The sequence below is a fragment of the Porites lutea genome, chromosome 10, assembly GCF_958299795.1.
Source record: "Porites lutea chromosome 10, jaPorLute2.1, whole genome shotgun sequence".
Taxonomy (NCBI): Eukaryota; Metazoa; Cnidaria; class Anthozoa; order Scleractinia; family Poritidae; genus Porites; species Porites lutea.
The window spans coordinates 3265003-3288400 of record NC_133210.1 but is presented as its reverse complement, the minus strand read 5'-3'; the positions used below and the strand labels follow the sequence as shown (position 1 = coordinate 3288400).

At 40.0% G+C, this 23398-nt stretch overlaps 1 protein-coding gene and 1 pseudogene across 2 annotated transcripts in view; one reads left to right on the top strand and one right to left on the bottom strand.

The window, feature by feature from the left end:
* The window catches only part of LOC140951224 (uncharacterized), a 42676-nt gene extending 19736 nt beyond the window's left edge, over positions 1 to 22940 (bottom strand). Inside the window, exons 1-7 of one of the 2 annotated variants that reach the window (XM_073400454.1) lie at positions 22638 to 22940; positions 21759 to 21935; positions 20138 to 20317; positions 19337 to 19462; positions 18432 to 18608; positions 16721 to 16846; positions 13729 to 15110 (exon numbers count right to left, since the gene is read on the bottom strand). In XM_073400454.1, coding sequence (XP_073256555.1) covers positions 14071 to 15110; positions 16721 to 16846; positions 18432 to 18608; positions 19337 to 19462; positions 20138 to 20317; positions 21759 to 21935; positions 22638 to 22797 — 1986 coding nt within the window. In that variant the 5' untranslated portion in view covers positions 22798 to 22940 and the 3' untranslated portion in view covers positions 13729 to 14070. Of the gene's footprint in view, positions 1 to 13728; positions 15111 to 16720; positions 16847 to 18431; positions 18609 to 19336; positions 19463 to 20137; positions 20318 to 21758; positions 21936 to 22637 lie in introns of those variants that run through there. The other variant, XM_073400453.1, reaches the window with a different exon arrangement.
* LOC140950545 (uncharacterized) lies at positions 220 to 10354 on the top strand (annotated as a pseudogene).
* Positions 22941 to 23398: the final 458 nt, after the last annotated feature.

The window sequence follows — 23398 nt, the reverse complement described above, 5'->3', positions numbered from 1 at the left end:
GTCTCTCTGATCGTGCCAGTTTTGGTGCTTATGGCATAGAAGTCGTGTTTATCAACACCCTTCTGGTTAGTTTTAGTAGTTGACCGGATTGCGTGTTATTTATGTTCCGACAAATCAGCTTACTCCACGCAACTGAAAGTCTTTAAATCCGGCGGTACTGTCTAGAAGTTGCAAAAACGCCCTGCGGCATTTGTTAAACAAACTCGTGCTATATGTGTGTGTGTTTTTTTTTACTCGTGGACTTGTCGGTGACAATCTTTCATCGATAGTTAAATATATCACTATATGGAGTCGAATTTGGATTACTCTAGAAAAAAGAAATTGCCAAGCACAGTCAGTAGTTTAACAAAACCTCGCTTCATCGATCTAAGCAGGGCGATCGAACTGTACCAGCAAAATCCTTTTGAGCACAGGCCTCGCAGGGAGAGCATCGTCGATCAGTGCAAACAGTCTTTCGTTTATGGTGAGTTCTTAAAAAGTGCTACTTGTTTTAACATAGAAATATCTTCGAACTGTGATTATTCTATGCATGTCAGTGTGATGATGTATTCAGCTGTGTATTGTCCCGGTAAGAGTACATTGCCGTGTCGATTGTAATGACTCTACTAAGTACACAGCATTCGCCTTTACAAATCCAGTCTCTGCAGCTAGCCGCCGTAGAATTTGGCCAGATAGAAGACAGGAGCACCCAACGACGGTTTCCTCCAAAAGACATTGAAAGCACCATTTAGGCTATGCAGAGTACTTTTAGATCTCAGTCTAGAAATGCACTCTAAGCGACACTAAAGAATTTGTGCCGGTTTGGTAATTCTAGGGGAGCTCGAATCTTTTCGAAACAACAAGGGCTTCAGTATTATTTTACCAAAAATTTTAGTTGCAATGTGACGTATTACGAAAGAGAGATTTTTTTCTGATTCCTCTCTCCATCACATTTTTGAATCCCAAAATTTAACGTTTTCTTTTTTCAACGAAAATAGCCAGACGTGGGGAATGAAATGAGAAAAATCAAACTTATGACAATCGTAGGGAATTTATTAGATAATTTGCTTCAAAAATTGAACGTGAATGGAGCGGTCATCTAGAAATTTTTACTAAGTCGTCCTCAAACTATAGAAAATTCTAGGCAATATTTGCTTCTCCAAACAGATATTTTACAGAAAACAGTAGTTGGGTGCCCATGAGAAGAGTGCTTCATTACTGGGAAATCCAGAACGACAGCAGTTTTGTTTTGGGATAGGCTGGTCCTAATATACTTCTGATGTAATACATGTATAAGAAGAAACCGTTTGGGGCTACGTTTGCGGCACTGTCAGTTTTCACAGGTGGTTTCTGACTTCCTTACGATCTATAATAATTTCGTCGCAATTTACAATTTTTTTATCATTACATTACATTTGTTTGCTCTTGGAGTGGTTCATCCTGCTCCTTCAAATAGTCGAACTCCGTAAAGTGAGCACGGCTTCATTATTAAATCGCTTAGATATGCTGAGTTAGGTTCACTTGCAAGATTGCCCACTCTTGTAGGTGGTGTGATGTAATCATGCCCTCTCGATGCATGATTACAGGGTAGTGGTATGTTACCGCCCCGTTTTCAACAGACTTGCGTCACTGTGGGTATCCTCGGCTTTTAGAGAAAGTGAAATAATGTTTCTTAAGGTTTAATTTTGAGCGGTATAAGTAAGAGCAAGAGTCCTAGAGAGAAGATGAGAGAAAAACTTGGACCAAGAGGAAATGCCATAAATTGCCCGTGTTATCTGCGTTTCCGTATTGAGCAGGCTCTGAGAAAATGAAAAAAAAGGAAAACTGGAGAACGTCACGGACATATAGAGTACAGCAGACATTCGACTATCCAGCCAGATCAGTTTATTCCTAAATGGCATGCACAGCAGTGATGTGTTTTTATTGAAAAAAAAATTCGAGAAAAGACTAATACATGTATTTCATTTTCGAAATGACGCCAGTCTGTCTAGCCAGTTCTGCCGGAATTTTCAGTGGAAAGCGCAGTAAAATTGCCTCTTAAGTATTTTTCTTGAAACACGAAAATGGACTGATCCGTAACGTTTACTTCGTAATTGTAATAAAACGCTTTCATTGCGACTCAGCCAGGAGGACTAAATGTTAGATAGAAACTATGAAAGGTCTCAGGTTTCACCGCCTTGGCTGGTTCATGGATCACGCGCAGATAACCAGCAGTGTCCGGCTCGAAAGCGAGGCTGACGATGAGAGTTTCTGACTCGGGTACAGAATAATGTCCTTTGTCCGTATTAACCGATGTCGGCATAAACCGGGCTGATTTTTGAGAAAACATACCAGCTAGGTGTTGTTTTGGTCCAAAAAAATTGCTTTTTTGCCAACCAAGTGAGTAAAAATGATCTTCCCTAGAGGTACCTTTAGCTCAAGGACGGCGGCACGACAATTGATTTAGGAGACTACAAAGTCTCTTTTCTAGTGTTTTCTGGCTGTTGTTGCTTTTGCCACAAACAACCTTTTCCGAACCTGTGCCTTTTAAGAATCCTATACCAAAAGGACAGCGCCAACGGACGGGTTTCCGAATCGACAGTTACCTCCGATCGGATCTTCGCCGGTTTTTGTCAAAGAGTGGACAATTGGAAACCAGTCGTTTAAACGTGTTGTTCGATGAAGAACTTACTTAACCGTTACACGACAAGTGTCTAGGAACCGTTATCAGTTCTTTATAAAGTGAGTTTTTCTGACCTTAATTCTTTCGAGTGCCTTTGTGTCAGGGGCACCCAACGAGAATAAAGTTCAAAACCACTTAAACATAGCATTGTTAAACTATTTTAGTATCTAAACGGTAGATAAAGGCATATTTTTATCCCCTAAAAATTTTTCATCTGTTCGGATTTCCTAGCTGAAAGTCTAGTGATCCGAAAATTATAGGGATCAAAACTTAGCTTTCGAAAATTTCAGCCAGAAAAAAGACTCCCGAAAATTCTAGGTGACCTTTGCAGGGTAAAAATCCGTAAAAAATGGGTAATTATACCATTTTTTAGATGTTCGAAAATCCTAGGAGAGGCAGGCAAGCAAGAAATTTTACAACAAATGTTCCGAAAATGCTAGATCTTAAATCGTCTTCCGAACAGATATTTTCCGAAAATTGACGTTGGGTGCCCCTGTTTGTGTTGACGTCGTTGATTACATATGCTTGTTTTAAAAACCAATCGTGCTTTGTTCATTGTCTTCTTTGTTCATCGCCCTTTCAACTTTCTGTTTACTAAAGAATATTTAAAACAACTAATTAGTTGCGTCGGTTCATTAAGCAGACTGGCTTACATTACTAAAATTATTCTATCGATCATGTCACAACAGAAATTGCCTCGGTTTTGTGAGCAGGTCCAGTGATTTGCTGAGACCTTTTCAGTGATTCAAAGTTAGACTGTAATTTATGGCATTGTTTGAATGTTTATTTAGCTGCTAATTCCACAACAATGACTAAGAATTTTACCATAATCGAGCCACGAGGTCAATATAAGCTCTTGCGTTTTGGTGGAAAATACTGTAAAGCGATTAGTTTTCATAATGGATGGAAGTTTGATTACATCTTGACATCGATTGTGAGCCGATCGGATTTGTGTCTTCGACAACATCTGAGAAGAAAAGCTTACTGGCTGCGCTTGATCTGTTCTTGTGTTGCCCTTCGTTAACGTTCAATAGCGCGAGGTTAAGTGGTTCAAAGGCTTCGATATTTCCTGCTTGTGATGATGTCAGTTTCTTACGCCTTTACGCTTCACTGTATTTAAAAACTTCAGGATTTTTCTTCACAGAAGGTATGAGTTCCTTTTTCCGTCACTGGAACGAAAATCATGGCAGGGATTTATGTGACTAATTTAATACGGTCTGTTGGGGACATCTGTGGGATTTGTTACCCAAGAGAAACGTGACGACAACTTAAAAAAAAAAATTTGAATTCACAAACGTGCTTTAGTGGGTTAAAAGTGCATACCAAACACCGACTGGAAGTGCTTTGCGACATACGTTTTCGCCGTTTTTAAATTAACATGTAGTGTGGTTTCTTGGTCGTAGTCTGGTATTTTTCATTTGACGTTTTTATTTCTAGGCAGATCTCAGTTATTCAGTAGGGTTCAAGTTATGTTAGGCAACTAGGGGTTTGATTTTCTGTTCCTTTAATAATACAGTCACACAATTGATCTTACAAGAATCGGCGTATTATGAAGGGTTACCAGGTGCGGATCTAGAATAAATACTGACCGATTTCCTACTTCTAGAGAGGTCTTGGGGCATGCTCTCCCGGGAAATTTTTGGGATTTTAACTCCCCAAAGTCCCCTTTCCTGGGTTTCTGAGTCATTCAGACGGGATATTTACTGACTGTCCAAACCATTTTCCAGATATCAACTTTGAAAGTTAAGAGTTTTTTACTTAAAATATATTCATTATGAAGAATCTGACCGATTTCCGTAAAACGGTGGAAACCGGTATGGATCCGTGCCTGGTTACACCGATAAAACTGTAGTGCTTTGTAGGTTGACGGTGGAAAATAAGAACTTTTTAGGTTTTTAACTCAGTGCCGGGTTGATATCCTGATATCCCACGGAGCTGAACTGTAAAGACTAAAAAAGATGCTATTAAGAGCCCAAATTGTCGTGGCTAGGGCAAATTTAATGAGATGCTTTTAATAACAGAATAAGTAGCCTGCGTGGCTGGCGGTATTGTGTGGGTGCGAGATTAAAGTTTTGGCGGCGGAGCCGTGTTCCAAAAAAAAGGAGTAGGGACGAGGCGGTTGAAATACCGCCTGCCAGAAAACCCCGGTATTTTGAATGGTCCGCACACCAGTGTGCGGGGAAACGGATTGGTCGAGGGCCATACATATGTCAATCATGTTAGATGAGCCTTCGCGTATTTTTCCCAATTTAGGGAGCAGATGGCAAACTGGAGAAGACGTACATGTAAAGTGATTGTGATTTCCGCTTTAGAAAGAGCATAATTGATGACCAAATTGCCGAAATGGCGTCTTTTAACTTCACAGCGCTGGAATTGTCTTAATTTAGCCGTAAGAAACAAAGGTCAAAGAAAATTAAAACACTTTACAACTGCATCTGAGATCAAATCCTATCAGGAACACCTACAGAAGAATAAACCACCGGAAATGGTTGCTCAGTATGCATGTAACAAACCAGCTTCATGACCTTTTAATGTTATGCCTAGTGTTGCCAAAAAAAGATTTACTCAGTCAAAGTTTAGAATGATACATGCACTCTGTAGTGCTAGTAACCTTCGAGCGAGAGCCGAGAAAATTAAAAAACCCTCTGTTGAAGCAAACTCACAAGGTCACGTTTCACATTGTCACGAACTTAGGAGTCGTGTTTAGCCTGTCAACGCTTATTTCTAAACTGTCTCGGGCGAAAATAATCGGAAGTTTCAAACTGCAGGTTTCTCTTTGATTGGCTGATTTAATTGGGATCAGCTAACGTGACAAAAAGTGGGCGGCATTCGAAAAATCATGGTTCTCTGGCAGGCGGTATTTCTCGCGGCTTCGCCGCTCGTGACGGCTCCGCCGTCAAATCTCACTCGAATATATTACAACGGCTCCGCCGCCAAATCTCACTCGACTACTACACAATACCGCCAGCTACGCAGGCTACAGAATAAGAGAACCGCGGCGCCTTCGGTAGCCATGATATGCATGCAAAGTAATCGATTCTTCACCTGTTTGAATGTAGCATATTTTAACACTTCTGTTAGTAGAACCCGTCAAGCAATGAGATCCCACCCTATCAGCTTAAATATATAGCGATCGAAGAGCTAGCCAGGTTTCCAAACCGTGTCAATTACGATTTCTGACGATTGAATACAAATAAGACCTACGAAAACACTTTTTTATAAGCCATGGTATGGTTTACTAATTAACTTTAACAGAAGCCGCAGTTGCAAAACTACATGTATAACAAAGTGAAATCCACATTTGGTAATTATTCTTTCTACCGTCAAAGCAATTTAGCCATTTGGTTGTGCATCTCCGATGTACATAAGAAACTCAACAGGGGCACCCAACGACAATTTTCGGAAGAATATCTGTTCGGAAGACGATTTGAGATCTAGAATTTTCGGAACATTTGTTGTAAAATTTCTTGCTTGCCTGCCTCTCCTAGGATTTTCGAACATCAAAAAAATGGTATAATTGCCTATTTTTAACGGATTTTTACCCTAAAAAGGTCACCTAGAATTTTCGGGAGCCTTTTTTCTGACTGAAATTTTCTAAAACATAAGTTTTGATCCCTATAATTTTCGGATCACTAGACTTTCAGCTAGGAAATTCGAACAGATGAAAAATTTTTAGGGGATAAAAATATGCCTATATCTACCGTTTATATACTAAAATACGTTTAACAATGCTTTGTTTATGTGGTTTTGAACTATATTCTCGTTGGGTGCCCCTGACTCAAGCCTCATCAGTCGGGCCGATAAAGGCCGATTGTTATCGTACATCCCTTCTATGTGAAGGTCTCGGCATTCGGAGGTCATCTCGACATTTCTTCGGATGAGTGTGTTCTTTCTCGTAATGTTAATATTTCCTTTCCTGCTCTATTTAAGTTATTGCAGGAAGTTTTCCCGGAGACATAAAATCCAGCGGCGAGATGAAAATAGGCATATGGAGCTGCGAAATCTACAGCTATTTTCTGCAAATTCCCGAGTAGTTTAGAGAACCGGAGGAAAAAAAAAACGAAAAAGAAAAGAAAAAATAATGAATTGTTCCGAAATAGAAACTGAATGCTCTATAATCCCAGCCAATCACTGAGTGTATCGAAGTACTGGCAACAGTCGAATCTTCGGTGTCGCGAGTACACCCTTACAGTTGTATAGCTTATGACAGCCACTTAGACACGCGCACGTCTACAGGAATCTACACCCATAATTCGCAATAATAAAGGCGTCGGTGTCCATCATAGAAAATTCATGAAAACGTGCTGAAGTCTTACAGGGCTGTTAAAAACTTTCATACCGGATGTGTGTGGGTACCGAGCTGTTAAATACTCTGTAGGAGATTTATCCCGTTGCTAATGAGATCAAAACTACACATGCACACATTACCCATTTGTATCTTGTATCACCCACTTGTAGCAGCATTTAGCATGTCACGCCCTCTCCACCCACCTAACTCAGTAGGGACCGGTGCTTAAAAGTAGTCTGGGCTACACAGCCTTGCATTGTGTCGTCACGCAACGCTACTCCCCTCAAGGAGGAGCGTTGCGTGACGAGTACAGAGAGAACGGCTTTGGAGCGGACCAAGCGTTTAGTAGCCATTTCTCGTTTTTAACCTCGATCTTATGTTGATGCCAAGTTTTAGAAAATTATTTGACTGCATTGTTTTTACCTCAATAATATTTGTTCCCTTGTTGGAAAGTTACATATCCTTTTTAAAGCAAGTACTGTTCTTTATTAAGTTTTAAGTCTAAGAAGATTAACGCGCACTATTGGTTAAGCATGAAATGATTGGTACATCAATGCGAATTTAAGTTTTTTTCTTCTTGCATTCTTTTCAGAACCAGCAACACAAAGCTCTTTGTCCGAAAGAGGAATGAATTTTGCGGAAAATCCTGTCGTGGAGAACACATTCTCTCTGCCCCGGGATGTTTTTGAGCGACTTTGGTCGTCGCAACAAAGTGTATCAGATACCAGTTCTAATTCAACAAGCTATACAAGAAATCCAGCTTCTGCAAATACCACTGGCCAATGCCGTCGCCTTTCCGGTGGTTTAAACGTTACCGAGCTAACCGGAAGTAAAGCTAAACGACCTCGTTTGTCAATATCCGAACAAGCCCTTACCCAGAGGGAACATCTCCAAAGGGAACAGCAAAAGCAGCTTAAGCTGCAGCTCATTATGCAAAAGCTTGAAAACACCAGACAAAAAGTTCAGAGGCTGCTTCATTTACAGAAAGCGCGAGTACGTCCAGACAAATATCGCCATAACTCAGCAGAAAAATCAGTTGATTTGGAAAGTTTTCAGCGTCGTTATGTTCTTTTGAAACGAAGAGCTAACGCTCTCAACAGTCTACGCAGAAGTATACAGGACAAAGTCCCAATACCTCCCGCGCAATCTCAGTTTCAAGGATCCCGATGCGTGCCTGGGATAAACCTTGTTACCAGTGGAGCTTGGTCGAAAGAGCAGAGATCGGGATATTCTTATGACTCTTTCCACTCTGCTGGGTTAGCCTTGGACCATGGGACATATCCCAGAATTGTCGCTGTTCACTGTGTCATGGACAAAGCAGCTGTTAAAGCTGTACATCAACCTTACCAGCAAAAAGACAAACCTTCTTATGCAAGTGTTCCACGAAAATCTGATTATGTGTACAAGAAAAATGACTTTCAGAAAAACGGAACGTTTTCCCGTTTAACAAACGAAAGCAGTTCCTTAGTTGAAAATTTCAGAACTTGCGAAGGCGACGAAGTGGTCTTAACAAAAGTCATTCCTGGAAAGCAGGAAAGAAAACAGCAGAAGGAAGTAAACTTAGCGAACTGCAGCCAACGAGCAAGGGACAACAACAAACATTTATTAGAAAATGCGGCCGTCCCAGACGATGCCACCCATCTTAAGGATCGGCAGAAAACTTTTGTTCATCGAGAAGACGTTGGTCAGCTGACAATTGTTAGTCATCCAGAACACGTGGTAATTGCCGAGGAACATACGAGACATGTTAAACAATCAGTAAATGTTAGTAATCAGGTTTCTGAAGACAATACTCCAACAAAGCAAGCTGAACTCAGTCAAAAACAGCAACATGGCCTTGCGTTAGAACCCCATTCAGAGAATGCTGATTCACATATGTACTTGGGTGGTCCCCCACCCTATCTTCCTGTTCTTGACAAGACAGGAATGATGGAACGAGAGAAAGAAGTGAATCAAGAACGCCCTGTCAGCACTGCCTCGTCAGCCCCAAACTGGCCAAGACAGTACTGGAAATCAGCGACAAAATCGTCCAGACGAGGGAAAGAATCAAGAACGAGACAATCGATTGGAAGAAATGCGTTCTTTTTAAACTCGAAAAGCGTTTGATTCAAAAACTAAGGAGAGCTGAACGTTTAACTGGACAGAGAACCGAGATCGAGGACCTGCGAGACGAGGTCCCAGGGCCAGTGACCAACGGCAAAAAGGGCAAAGTTCAAGGTCAACGGAAAAGAAGCAGTCGCAAAGATAGCCAACCTGATAGCGCATGCGCAACGGATGGTGACGCAGATAAAAGTCAAGGTCAAGAAAGAAGCCTGAGTCAGCAGTGCAGTATGAGTGATAGCGTGACAGATGATGAAACCGTTGATTGTCACGGACGGGAGAAAAGGAGTAGCGTATCGGATATCGTATGCGAAAGTGAGCAAATGAAGAACAGTCAACCTGATAGCGTGACAATGTGCGTGAAGGAAGAGAATGAGAAACGGCCTGCGTGTTCCCAGAGTCAGGGAAAAGAGAAGCCAATAGAGTACCAGCAAATGAAAAAAATAGAAGAAAACCCCACATTTGACAACGAAATGCGATGCAATTACTCGACTGAAAAATACAGCAATGACCAAAATGATAAAATATCCTCTGCCCAGGAGAAGAACATTGAACGTAGCATCGGAAAATATGACTTGGACAATGGTGAAAGGTGCGATCCGGGTGTAAAAAAAAAGTCGGAAAAGATTGAAAATCAAGTGGACACATGTAAGAAACACGGACAAGTCGACGGGAAAGCAACACTGAACACAAACAGCAATTGCCTAACAGTAGAACTCTCACAGGCCGCTTCCTTGAGCATGAAAAGAGAAAGCAGTTTCATCGACAAGGAAAGCGCAAAGAGACAAAAGACAGAATCGTGTCACGAAAAATCAGAAGAACAATTGCCTCGTGACAAGGACAAGAAAGAGTGCGTGACTGTAAGGAGTGAAGCGAGGGAAGATCATCAACCAAAGGAAAGCAAAAATCTATTTGACATTTTTAAATCTCGTTTCCAGGGCACTGATACGTTTCCAAATTCTTCAGTGTTAACAGCTGAAAAGAACTGTAAGTTTAACAAGAACGTTGTGGAACTCATCAAGAGCGCGAATGGCTTGAACAAAAAGCTGCAAAGTTGCGAAAAAGAAGATCATAAGTCAGTGTCTTTGGACCACGATAGAAATATCTGGTCAACTTTAATGAAGGATGGAATTTTTTAAAACATAGCACTTAATTCGTTTCAAGCGAAATATATGCCAGAATGGTCTAGTTTAGGTGTTTTTTCGGTGCTTTTTTGTCGCTCTTACATGAAAAAAGCTTCGCGAGATTCCTTTTTTTTCGGTTCTGTACAGTGCAGTTAGTTTTTTTTGTACATAGGTAAATAAAGTTAAACTGATAAGATGAAAGTGTCATGCTTAAGTTTAAACAGTATTTTACTTCAGTTACGAGTTCTTTACATTAATATCGCAAATCTACAATCAGTGACACTTAACTTGGGTCACACTGCTCTGATACCTGCCTTTCTCGATCTCTTGCAATGTTGTTTAGTAACGGTTTTTCGGTGGAATTGTTCAAGCTCGAGACCAACGTTGAGGGGAAAGGAAAAAGGAGGTCGAGCACAACATGTCAACGTTATTCCTTCAATTGACCCAAGTTTTAATGTCACAGATTGTAGGTTGTTAGGTAACTGTGTATGTGTATAAATTATTGCTGTCATTTTCAACATCGTCGTCAATAATTCTCCTGATCATCAACATAATGAGTTTTATTCTGCAGTTTGACAACCATATTCTTGAAGCCTGTTGCACTTGACGGCTAGACATGCCATAAAATTAATAGCATGCCACACCTGTTCTACGAACGTCTGCTTAACGAGCAGGTTAGAACATAGTCAGAGCAATCACTGCGCGGTCACCCTGCGAGGAGAGCTCCCCTTGTCTTCTTGGGGTGTCAGTACAATGCGGGGTCAAGGTCAGGGCCGGGTCCAGGCCCGGGGTCTATCTTTTTTTAAAGAATGCTGTTTTAGGGTTAGGGTTAGAATTAGTGTTAACCCTAACCCCAAAACAGCATTCTTTTAAAAAAGATAAGCCCCTGCCCCGACCCCGACCCGGACCCCAACCCCAACCCCGCGTTTTAGTGACACCCGTCTTGTTGATCGATGAGGAGGAGAAAAAGGAGACTCTGCCTGAACCGTGTCGAGCTTTTGAGGTCACTGTAGCCCATCTTCTGGGCTAGTCAATCTTGTTTCTCTCGTCAAACTGTTTTTTTTTTTTTCGAGTGCTAGCATCTACAGCTTGTTGATAAACCGATGGTCATAACCGAGCCCGCTGTAGCAAGCGCACGGTTGTTAGACCTGGGTTCAAAACTATATCCTAGCAACATGCCGCGCATGCTGAACAAAGTTTGTACTTAATTCATGCAAAGTTTTCCTCGAGTACACCAAAATCAAGAAAGAGAAAGAAATTAAGGTTCTGTAGGCTGGGTATCACAGTGCTGGGTATCACAGTGCATTTTCAAAACTCTTTTACGAAGCCGCTAAAATCTGGAACTCAATTGAACTCGATATAAGGAAAGAAAACATATCCCAGTTCGCGATGTCGAGTAAGAGTAAATCATTTTAATTCCATTTTTAATCTTGTATATTAGAACTAGTTTTTATCTATTCCAGTCTTACTTTCACTAATTTGTACTCATTGTAATCCTTACATATATAGTGGCATTTGCAGTTGTACATTTTAGCTTTTTATGATAAATCTTGTTATATGTATTTTTATAATTATATAATATACTTTTAGTTCTCTATTGCTTAAGGTTATTTTATGTTAGCTCGTACGTATTTTGAACGAGCTTTTTGACGGTACGTGCATGGGTAAATAAACGATTGATTGATTGGAAGTGTTCTTTGAGCCTTGAATAAAAAAGCGCTTGACTCCTGAGAAGGTTAGAAAAGGGGAAGACCTTGGATAACAATGACCACAATATTTAAGGATTTTCTAGAAAAGCTCTCACAAAAGAGGGTCTCACAAAAGGTGAAGCACTTACCCTTCTTCGTGGTCAGGAAAACGTGACAAAGCTCTAATAACGTCTGGGTGAGAAGGTAGGCTTGGTCTCTCCTACTTTTTTGTGTAAACTACTTTCAGGGGTAGGCTTTCAAATTATACCAATAAGTGTGCTAATTTTTGTAAATTATGCTCATTTGAGCAGAAAAATGCAGAAATTATGCTTTTGTTTTTACGTGAAATTTGGTAAAAACACCTTTATAAACTATACAACAAACAGGTGAATGGCAAACACATTTACCCTATTTACACCATAAGTGTGCACGTGCGCTTTCCATTCAGCCCAAAATTCCATAAATTTCGGCTAGAAATTAAATTGGTTCGGTCCGACCGGAATATTCGGGTCTACCTTTGAGGGTTGTCCACTTTGACCTGTCCTCTCATTTCGGTCAGTTGGACCAAAATGTCCCTTTCCATTTGACAAAATTGTTGTCCCCAGTCCCGCTCTTTTGCATCCTGCTTACAAGAACATTAACCAGACGCTTGGTGGCTTGGGTCTGGTCTGTGGAACCGGACTGTACCGCTCCGTTGACTCATTGGGCATGTGGAATATCCAAACTTTTGAGACAAACCGGCATTTTTATTGAATGGAATCCTGGGTTAGTGGGGAATTTGAATACAGCTATAAAAGCTTAAAAAGCAAATTCAGCTTAATTCTTTTTGTCTACAATTTGATGATTGGATGCTCTAAAGAAAATGGAGCAAATTATCCGAAAAAATACGGAGGTGAAAATGGAAAAATGTTGGCCAGCGAAGCGAGCTCGAGCATTGGCCTGGGAAGGGGAAAAGAGTGGCGGAGCCTCCGCCATCCTTTAACCTCTTCAGACTACCGCTGTTATGACATTTTGGTCCCAGCCTAGATAATATGTGACATTTCCATAACAGTCCTGTACATGGTTATCTTAACTTACAAAGTCTGGAAGTACTCTAACCTTCGATCAATCCACGGTCTGATTTCTTCGGGTTGGTGCATTTTTGATTTATTAAATTTCCATACTTTCCATAATTTTTTACCTTCCGTTTTGTCTTGTTTTACTAACATGCTAAATTATGGGATATCTTCAGTTTTGTGGGCCCCATCTTCACTGAAAACTCCTCTCTAAGAAAGCTCTCTTACACTGCACGACCTAGACAGGTACGGCGATCTAAGGCGAACAGTCGAAATTGCAGGTGAATTCCTTCACGTGACGTCACTGCAGCCATATTCATTTGGTGTTTCAAAACAATAACACGGCGGCAATATTGGCATTCCAAACCAATCCTGTGCGAGTTGAACACTTTTCTTACGTAAAAAATTATTTTATTTCAATAAATTTGCATAGACTGGAGGCGTCAGTGAAAACGCTCCATAAGAAGATCACGAAAGCAGCGCAATATAGATGCTGGACTCAGATCGGAGACAAGCATTTGAATGAGTCGTGGAACTGGTTTGCCGCTAAGGGTAGCATCCGAGACTGGCTCTCTTAGTCCAGTGACAACCTTCGCCAGCGTTAGTTTTCTCCGACTTGACTGACCGCCCCTGGGTCTCCGAGGATTCTCACAGGCAACCCCCTGGCATTTTGAACTTTTAAGGTTTGATCTGTTAGAATTCCCATTGAAATGCCCCAGGTTCTGAATAAACAACAATCAGTTGCTTCTATCCCTGAGATTAGTCTCATTAGCGTGGTAGAAAACGGCGAGAAATTTGCATACGGCAAATGTAGCAAACAGCTTTATTTTATTTTTTTTTCTGGTTTTACTAAGGAACACTACCACTACCGTTACTGGTACTGGTGCTGGTACTGCTACATGGTTACGGCTTCGGCCGCTTGGGCTACTGCTTCTGGCTTCTGTTCAGTGCTGCTACTGCTACTGCTACTGCTACTTGACTACTAAAAGTGCTACTGCTACTACTACTGGCTACTGCTACTGCTGCTGCTGCTACTGGCTCCTTCTGCCACTCCTACTCCTACTGCTACTACTACTACTACTACTACTACTACTACTACTACTACTACTACTACTACTACTACTACTACTACTGCAACGTAACTACTACTACTACTGTCGCTGCTGCTGCTTGTTCATTTCCACTTGTAAAGGGTGCTGTTAATATTGTACTGACAATTTTTGCCGTTAACACAGAGAGCAAGATTCGCAACAGCAAGATAAGTGTGACCATTGTGCACAAATGACGTCATACCATGAGCGTTTTGGGTTGAAAGTTCTTGATACTTAACGAACTGTGATCCAAGGGCCTGGTATATAACAGAATTTGCTTGATGATTGGCAACACCCAGGAATGTTCGTCCGCACATATCAAATGGGTGCCAGGTAACAGCTCCATGAGTAGTGATTGGCCGGACCTTTATAAACTGACGCCCATTCCACTTGTAAATGTTGGGTTTCTGTCCATCTGCTCTGTTTGCAAAGGCAAGAAAAGTGTGGCCATTCATTTTAAATGATATCACATCACGAACTTCATATGTACGAACAGACTGCCACTGAACAAAGTCATACCCTGACCATTTGTAAACATTTGAGGTAGAGCTCATTTTATTTGCAAAGGCAATGAAAGTTTCATTGTTAATTAGAAATGGGGCACTTCCGTAACCTCCAACTGTTGGTATCTCCTGAAACTTATCAAACTTGTCGTTTTTCCACTTATAGATGACTGACCTTACATAGTTTGTAAAATCATCATGCCAATTTGTAACTGCAAGAAAATATTCTTTTCCTATTTTAAAGAAACTAATCCTGCTTGCTCCTTTAGTTGAAACGTTTTGGAAGACAACGAACTTTAGTTCATTCCACTGATAAATAACTGAGTTCACTTGATATGTGTTTTCATTTCGCATATTAGCAACTGCGAGGTAATGTTTATTAGCAATTGTAAAGAATTTCATGTTATGTGCTCCTGAAGTATTTATGGCTTGGAACAAAGAGAATTTTTCAGTCAAATCGTTGAATTTGAAGATGAAGGACTTTGTGTTGAGTCCATCAGTATCACTTCTATAATTGGCGAAGGCAAGAAACTGACTTCCATTGATGGTAAATTGTTCAACATCAGCGGCCCCTGCGGTTAGAAAATCTTGGTATTTTCCAAAGTGTTTATTGGAACAATCTAAGAAGAAAAAAAGAACATTAATACAGTGAGCACTACAATTTTGTAACTTAAAATTAAAATATTTTGTACAACAACCATCGAGTAGAGGGCTTAATTACAGACAAAAACACCTAGTTCTAACAGAAAAAAACAAAGGAATTTGTTATAAAAATGCCTCTGGAAAGGAAACGGGTTTCGGGCAGAATTCACCGGACTTCGATTCTAGAGATAAAAAGAACTGGCTTTTCACGTTATTCATTATCTAAATCAATAGAGTATAAAGAGGTTAAACTCTTGTCTGAACACATCAATACCCTGTACAGCTTGCTTAAGCGTATTGCAATTCAAGATTTGTACATGTTTGTTAGCCTTTTTTTAACTAGGTAGTTAATAATAATAATAATGATAATAATAATAATAATAATAACAGTAATAATAATAATAATTTTTAAATAAGAAGAAAAAATGCCTTTTTAATTTTTAATAATTTTTAAATGAGAAGAAAAAATTTTATTGACAACAATGCTAACTATTAAAATCCTATTTACAATCATTCGCTTGAAAAAAAAAACAGAAAAAAGTATAATAATAAAAATAATATTAATAATAATAATGATGATGATAATTAACCAGGTTAAACCCGTCAGCTGAAGCTGTTATAAATGGGTCACCAGGGCAACAAAACGATTAACAGTTAAAGGAAAAAAATAACTATACCAGAACAACTATCAGAAAAATGTAAAAACTATGTACAATGTCGATGGTTTATAAAAACTTGCTTAAGGTATTGCTGCTGGACATTCACTAGCAGGCTAGCAGGTCTTAGCTGCCTCATTCTCAGAGCCTAGCTAAATGAGAAACATAATGGGAAGATTACTTGTTAGCCATCGAGTGCGTACTAGAAAGTTTGTTCCCAAGCTTCACTAAAGCTTGCCCACGATCCACATGGAGTCTGGGTACGAGGCAGAGGTTCTAGTAAACCTGGCGCTTGTAATTTAGTTTTTCACTAGAGAACTTGGAAAATTGACTGTGAGTCTAAATTACAAAAAACTGATTTCTGTTTGGTATAAGCTACAATGAAAGCTTGCAGCAGTAATTATGCATTGATGGCCTACACAAATTTACAGATTTAGGCAAATCTAAAAGCGGACCTCTCATGTGAATTAAACAAAGCCAGATAACAGAGGAGAGATTCAAACAAACTGTAAAGCCAATGAACAGTTACATCGTTTATATTATCAATATTGTGTAAGGTAATTAAGCTTTGCAAAAGCCCACGTTCTCTCTGCCCCGGTAAACACTGGCAAAAAGGCAGCAATTGTCTCTTCTGACGCAAATTCGGTCGAATTCCCGCCATGTTTGCATGCAGTAAGTTGAGACGGACAAATACTCCAGTGGGCAAGACTTAAATTTCAGAGCGTGAGATGTAGACGAAGGTAACACGGGAATGACCAGATGAAGAGAAGAATTGTGCTTGATCGTTACACCAAGCATTGTTATTATTTTCGGTCAAATCATCCACGCATGACAGCAGAGGTGAAAAATAAATGAAAGCTCTGTTCAAGAAATGATTATATTTTAGATTATAGTACACTTCCTTACTTAGCTTACGAAGAGGTAAATCATACCATAACACTGGCGGCCATTCCCAGTGAAACCTGGCTGACAGGTGCATGTAAAGTTTCCCGCGGTATCTGCCCAACAAGTTGCATTTGGATGGCAATCATGACTACCGTTGCTGCATTTATCAACGTCTAAATAAGCCGGAAGAAAAAGAAAAGAGCAAAGTAAACGATCCGATAACAAGAAGAACCATAGCCAACAGCTCTAACCCTTATTTCTGAAAAGCTATCACAGCCGGGCTTTTGTAGCCTGTGTACAGACGTCTCTTCTGAGGGAGGGGGGACGTCTGTACACAGGTTAGGGTTTTGACAATGGCCCACGTTTGATAAAGCAAAATTTTGTAAATTTTTTACGGCTCCATTGTTTTGCATTCCCAAACAGACTTGAGCACAAAGAAAACTAAACCAAATGTAGGAAAATGACCAGAAAGCCTCGTAGTCATGTTAGAATTTTAATATATCGAACATGGGCTATCAGAGAAAAACTGAAGAAAATTCAAGTTGTAATCGCGTTATGCTAATTTTCCTAATTTGCCCTTTTCATACTGTACTTTATGCACCTATCAATGTAAAGCCGGCGGGGGAGCGGGTGGGCGGGCAGGGCATGGGGTGGGGATTTGATTGTCTTTGTTGTCCTTGGACTAGGGCATTTGACTGATCTTGTTCTCCCGGGGGAGGGGATATTTGAATCTTTCTTCGCCCGACGTGGAGATATTTGACTGCCGCCTCAGACGAAAAAGACTGAGACCGAACATACGTTTCCCGCTTCCACGCTTCACGCATGCGCCATACGGTTTGAAAAGATCAGGAAGTCATGGAGGCCAATGAGAACAAGCGAAGGCTGAGTGGATTTCACTGTTTTGTCTTCAAATTTCGTTTGTTTTAGCGTGTTTTTGATCAATTGAACCTCTTAAATAACTGTGGTATCAAAGTAAACGGAAGTAAAGAGAAACCAAGTCGATTTTTTCAGGTACAATTGATTAGTGTATGGCTCATTCACTACAATCACTGTAAACTTTTAAAACTGACGTTCTTTGTACCCTTTACTAAGAACGGTATATTTAGACTTACAAAATGTGCACTTTCTTCTAAAGGTTTATGTATTCTACGCAGTGTAACACGGATTATGGTTAAAACGTATAATTGCAGCTGTAACAGGAAGATGTATCTTTGGTGATGCAGCAACGTTTATAAAAGATTGCAGTATTTTATTTGGAGATATTTTTATTGTGCCTTTCTTAGGTTCTGCCTTGGGATTGACAGCAATGTGCAGCCTGGGGTGGGGAAATTTGGTTGCATTTGACTGGAATGATTTGCCCGTGGGCAGGGAATTTGATCTCAAATTTTTGAAAAAAGTCAAATCCCCACCCTATGCCCTGCCTCCCCTCCCCCCCCCCCCCCCCCCCCCGCCGGCATTACATTGATAGGTGCATTATTGCCAAGAGAGTATGTATGGAGTTATAATGCGGCTTACGCAAGTAGTTTGCGCTTTGCCCCCTTTCAGAGCCGTAGTTTGCGATGTGTTTTTCTTGTCGCGGCCACGAGTTAACTTATAGTGAATAATAAAGATGTGGTAAAAAGATATGTCGTGTTCGCCACTCTTGAGGCTTAACAACTGTTGTGGCCATTCTGCATTTTATGGTTACTCAAAGCACTAGTTTTTGAACTACGCTTTACTTTTAGTGATGGTGCCACTGGGTCATTAAATTATACTTACGGCAATTGTCCCATCTCCCTTCATACTGTCTATCTAAAGAACACCAGAATCTATGATGATCAGCATCGGTGCAAGAGTTGTATGTCACGCCTTTGTAAGTGAAGGGGATACTGCAGCATTGACCGGATGTTGTCCTCTGAGGGCACACAGTTGGTGTATTCTTTGTGGTCGTTACCACTGAAAGGTGAAAACAAAAGCGCAAACGAAATGGTAACATTTGACTTTTGAGGGATCGGGGGGGTGTATGGTGGGTGATTTGAGAAAAAAACAAGAAAGGCTCTTACAGCGGATTACAGTCTCCCTTGCTTGCAGAAAAACTAATTCTGTTGGTATAAGTAAGCTACAATGAAAGCTTGCAGCTGCAGTAATTATGCATTGATGGCCTACACAAATTTACAGATTAAGGCAAATCTAAAAGCGGACCTCCCATGCGAATTAAACAAAGCCAGATAACAGAGGAGAGATTCAAACAAACTGTAAAGCCAATGAACAGTTAAATCGTTTATATTATCAATATTGTGTAAGGTAATTAAGCTTTGCAAAAGCTCACGTTCTCTCTGCCCAGGTAAACACCGGCAAAAAGGCAGCAATTGTCTCTTCAACGCAAATTCGGTCGAATTCCCGCCATGTTTGCATGCAGTAAGTTGAGACGGACAAATACTCCAGTGGGCAAGACTTAAATTCCAGAGCGTGAGATGTAGACGAAAGTAACACGGGAATGACCAGATGAAGACAAGAATTGTGCTTGATCGTTACACCAAGCATTGTTATTATTTTCGGTCAAATCATCCACGCATGACAGCAGAGGTGAAAAATAACTGAAAGCTCTGTTCAAGAAATGATTATATTTTAGATCATAGTTACTTTACACTTCCTTAATTAGTTTAAGAAGAGATAAATCATACCATAACACTGGCGGCCATTTCCAGTGAAACCTGGCTGACAGGTGCATGTAAAGTTTCCCGCGGTATCTGCCCAACAAGTTGCATTTGGATGGCAATCATGACTACCGTTGCTGCATTTATCAACGTCTAAATAAGCCGGGAGAAAAAGAAAAGAGCAAAGTAAACGATCCGATAACAAGAAGAACCATGGCCAACAGCTCTACCCCTTATTTCTAAAAAGCTATCACAGCTGGGCTTTTGACAATGGTCCACGTTTGATAAAGCAGATTTCTAACATTACCCCCGAGGCTTTACGGACGAAATTGTAAATTTTTTACGGCTCCATTGTTTTGCATTCCAAAAAGAGACTTGAGCACAAAGAAAACCAAACCGAATATAGGAAAATGACCAGAAAGCCTCGGAGTCATGTTAGAATTTTAATATATAGAACATGGGCTATCAGAAAAAAACTCAAGAAAATTTAAGTACTGTTGTAATCGCGTTATGCTTATTTTCCTAATTTGCTCTTTTCATACTGTACTTTATTGCCAAGTGAGTATGTATGGAATTATAATGCGGCTTACTCAAGTAGTTTGCGCTTTGCCTTTCAGAACCGTAGTTTGCGATTTGTTTTTCATGTCGTGGCCGCGGGTTCACTTATGGTTAATAATAAAGATGTGGTAAAAAGATATGTAATGTTCGCCACTCTTGAGGCTACAAATGTTGTGGCCATTCTGCATTTTATGGTCACTCAAAGCGCTAGTTTTCGAATTACACTTTACTTTTAGTGATGGTGCCACTAGGTCGTTGAATTATACTTACGACAATTATCCCACCGCCCTTTATACTGACTATCTAAAGAACACCAGAGTCTGTGATGGTCAGCATCGGTGCAAGAGTTGTATGTCACGCCTTTGTAAGTGAAGGGGATACTGCAGCATTGACCGGAAGTTGTCCTCAGAGGGCAAACAGTTATTGGTGTTATCTTTGTGGTCGTTAACACTGAAGTGTGAAAACAAAAGCGTGAATGAAATGGTAACATTAGGTAACATAGTACATTAGAGGCTGACCATTTGATTTCTGAGGTGGGGGGAGGGGGGGAGGGTGTGGTGGGCGATTTGAGCAAAAAATATCCGGCAGATTTTTTTTCGAAGTGAAAAAATCGTGCAAGGATATACCTGGGGAAAAATATATTCTAGACTGAAAAAATATCCCTCATGGCTTATTTTGCTGGAAAAAAATCTTAAGCCGTTTTATATCGGGGAAAAAATCTATCTCCAGAGGTTTGGGGAAAAAAAAGTATTACCCAAACCAAATCACCCATACTTCTCCTCAAAAGTCGACCTCTTTGCTAGGTTAAATCACTTTTTAATCCTTGGATATGCTAGGTAATTAATACCTCCACTTGGGGCCGTTGAAACGCCTTCGGGTTTTAGCTGCATTATAATGTTTTGAAAATTTTAAGGATTTCAGTCAATAGTTATACTTCCATGAGATCAACAAAATGATATAAATTTTGTGAGCTATACTTACCTTTGAGATAAAAATGGCTGTCATTTTGGGGGCCATGTTGAATTTAATTGAAAATGGTAATATAAAAATTGCGAAAACTTAACCCGTTTTTCCAATTTTTTATGCTTGAGGCCTAAAAATATGTTTTGATTAAACAGTTGGTTGCTTTCCGTACTATTTTTTTCCTTTTTTGGGCATAATGATGCGGAAAACTCGCTCAAAAAAGAAAGAAAGAGAGAAAAGTTAAGAATTGCTGGTTTTCAGTTTCACGCCATTCAAAATAGGTCAAAATAAAAATCAAAACCATTCAATAGATAAAGTCCAGAATTTGGGAAATGAAAGGAGGTACATATACAAAGACCCTCGCCAAGATTCAGGTCAGCAGAGGAATATTTCGCATAGGAGATATCCGAAGAAAAGTTTTACCCAAACTTATAGAGATTTGTTTGGAGACGCCATGCTGGTGCTCACCTGGATGAGCTCCAACTTGGCGGACGGAAACCAGCAGAAACATCTGTTACTGAATATGCTACAAAAGCGTGAATTTATTCTTCGAGAAACTCATAAACATTAAAGTAATACTTTTTCTAATACATGAACTGTTTGGATAGCAAAATTTCCTGAAATAAGTCACTTTTTTAACCTGCGTAACAGCTCTCTTTACCGTCATGTAAATGCCGCGTCACGCAAAAGCTTAGAAATTTAAGCGCACTCTATCAAAAAACTAAGAACCCTTTTGAACCGAAAATTTGTACGAAAATTAGTTTTCAGCTGCTCTAATGCATCGTGAAAGTAAAATCTCGATAATTTTAGTGACGTCATGTGAAAACCAACAATAGAAAAAAAAAAAAAACTCTAAGAGTCACCTGTCACCCACCCCTTCCCTTCTTTTACGTCAAAGATTAATCAGGCCAATTAATTAAAAACTTACGGCAATTCTCCCATCTCCCGTTATACTGATTATCTAACGAACACCAGAGTGTGTGATGATCAGCATCGGTGCAAGAGTTGTATGTCACGCCTTTGTAAGTGAAGGGGATACTGCAGCATTGACCGGATGTTGTCTTCTGAGTGCAAACAGTTGGTGTTCCTTTCGTGGTCGTTAACACTGAAGCGAAAGCGAAATGGTAGCATTACTCAGTAAAATTGGTTAAATCATTTTAATTCTCGGATACACAAATTTTCTAGGTTATTCATACCCACTACCTTGACTTACAGGGGGAATAGGGCCTTTAAATCCCCATCAGGTTGTGGCTGTTTCGTCGAAAGGATTTTAATGATAGACTGTGATGAAATCTACAAGATACCGTAAGAGCAGCTAAGGAATATTGTGAGCTATGACGTTTCTGCTGAGGACTTGAGAGTTAAAAATAGCTGTTATTTTGGCGGCTATCTTGGATTTAATTGAAAATTATGTTTTGGTTGTATTGCAGCAACGTAACATGTTTTATGCTTGAAGCTTAAAACTATGTTTTGATTAAATTAAGTTGGCAGTGTTTGGTACTGTTTTATACGCCGTTGACTGCTTGGGCAAAATGTGTGGCGAAAAACTCGCTCAAAATTAGCTTCAGATTCGTTCATTGTGTCAGTTATTACGTCATCATAGCAGCTACAAAAGTGTGTCCTATAAGTAAAAGAACTGCAACTGAAACGACTAAGCCCTGGCGCCAAAAACAAAAAAAGGAAGACAATGACAGACATTCCAAAAAAAGGGAAAGAAATTAAAAGAAAAAAGAAATCAAACAGTCGGATGGCATCCACCCCTACATTTCTCTTTTACTTTAAAGATCAATTAAGCCAATTTACTTACAACAATTCTCCCAATGCCCTTTATACTGACTATCTAATGAACACCAGAGTCTGTGATGATCAACATCGGTGCAAGAGTTGTATGTCACGCCTTCGTAAGTGAAGGGGATGCTGCAGCATTGACCGGAGGTTGTCTTCTGATGGCAAACCGTTGGTGGCATCGTAGTGGTCTGTGAACCTATAACAATAAAAAGAGAGCGATGAAGTTATGATAAAAAAGCATTAAGCATTAGTTGTGACTTCCATCTGCCTTCTACAATGCATTTCTCTGCATTTGCTTCTGCAGGGTATGGCTTTTTTGTCCTCTCTTTCCTAAACAGGCCGTATAATTTCGCGCAAGTCTGTCTCAACTGTAAAGTAAAACAGGGTATTGCCTGCACAACTGATCAGTTGCTTTGTTTGATGAATTTTTTTGTGCTCCAAGTTTACAAAAGCAATGACTATAACAACAATTTTCTCAACTGCAATTGCCAACAAATGACTTTAAAACAAGACGGCGTTCATTTTGTCTTTTGTCCTAAACAGGGTAATGAAATTGAGGGTATTGTCTCAAACATTGTTTGTCTTGAAGATGTTTTATCCTAAACAGTCGCTGAGGGTTTCAGACCCTCAGCGACTCACCTCTAGCCAAATATTAGTAGAGTATCGCCCCATCCACTTGGGGCTAACCGTTCCGAATCTCAAGTGGATTAAGCATCAACCCATGTACACTAAAATAGAATAACGTAATTCATTTGGTTAACAAGTTGTCACAACTGGATC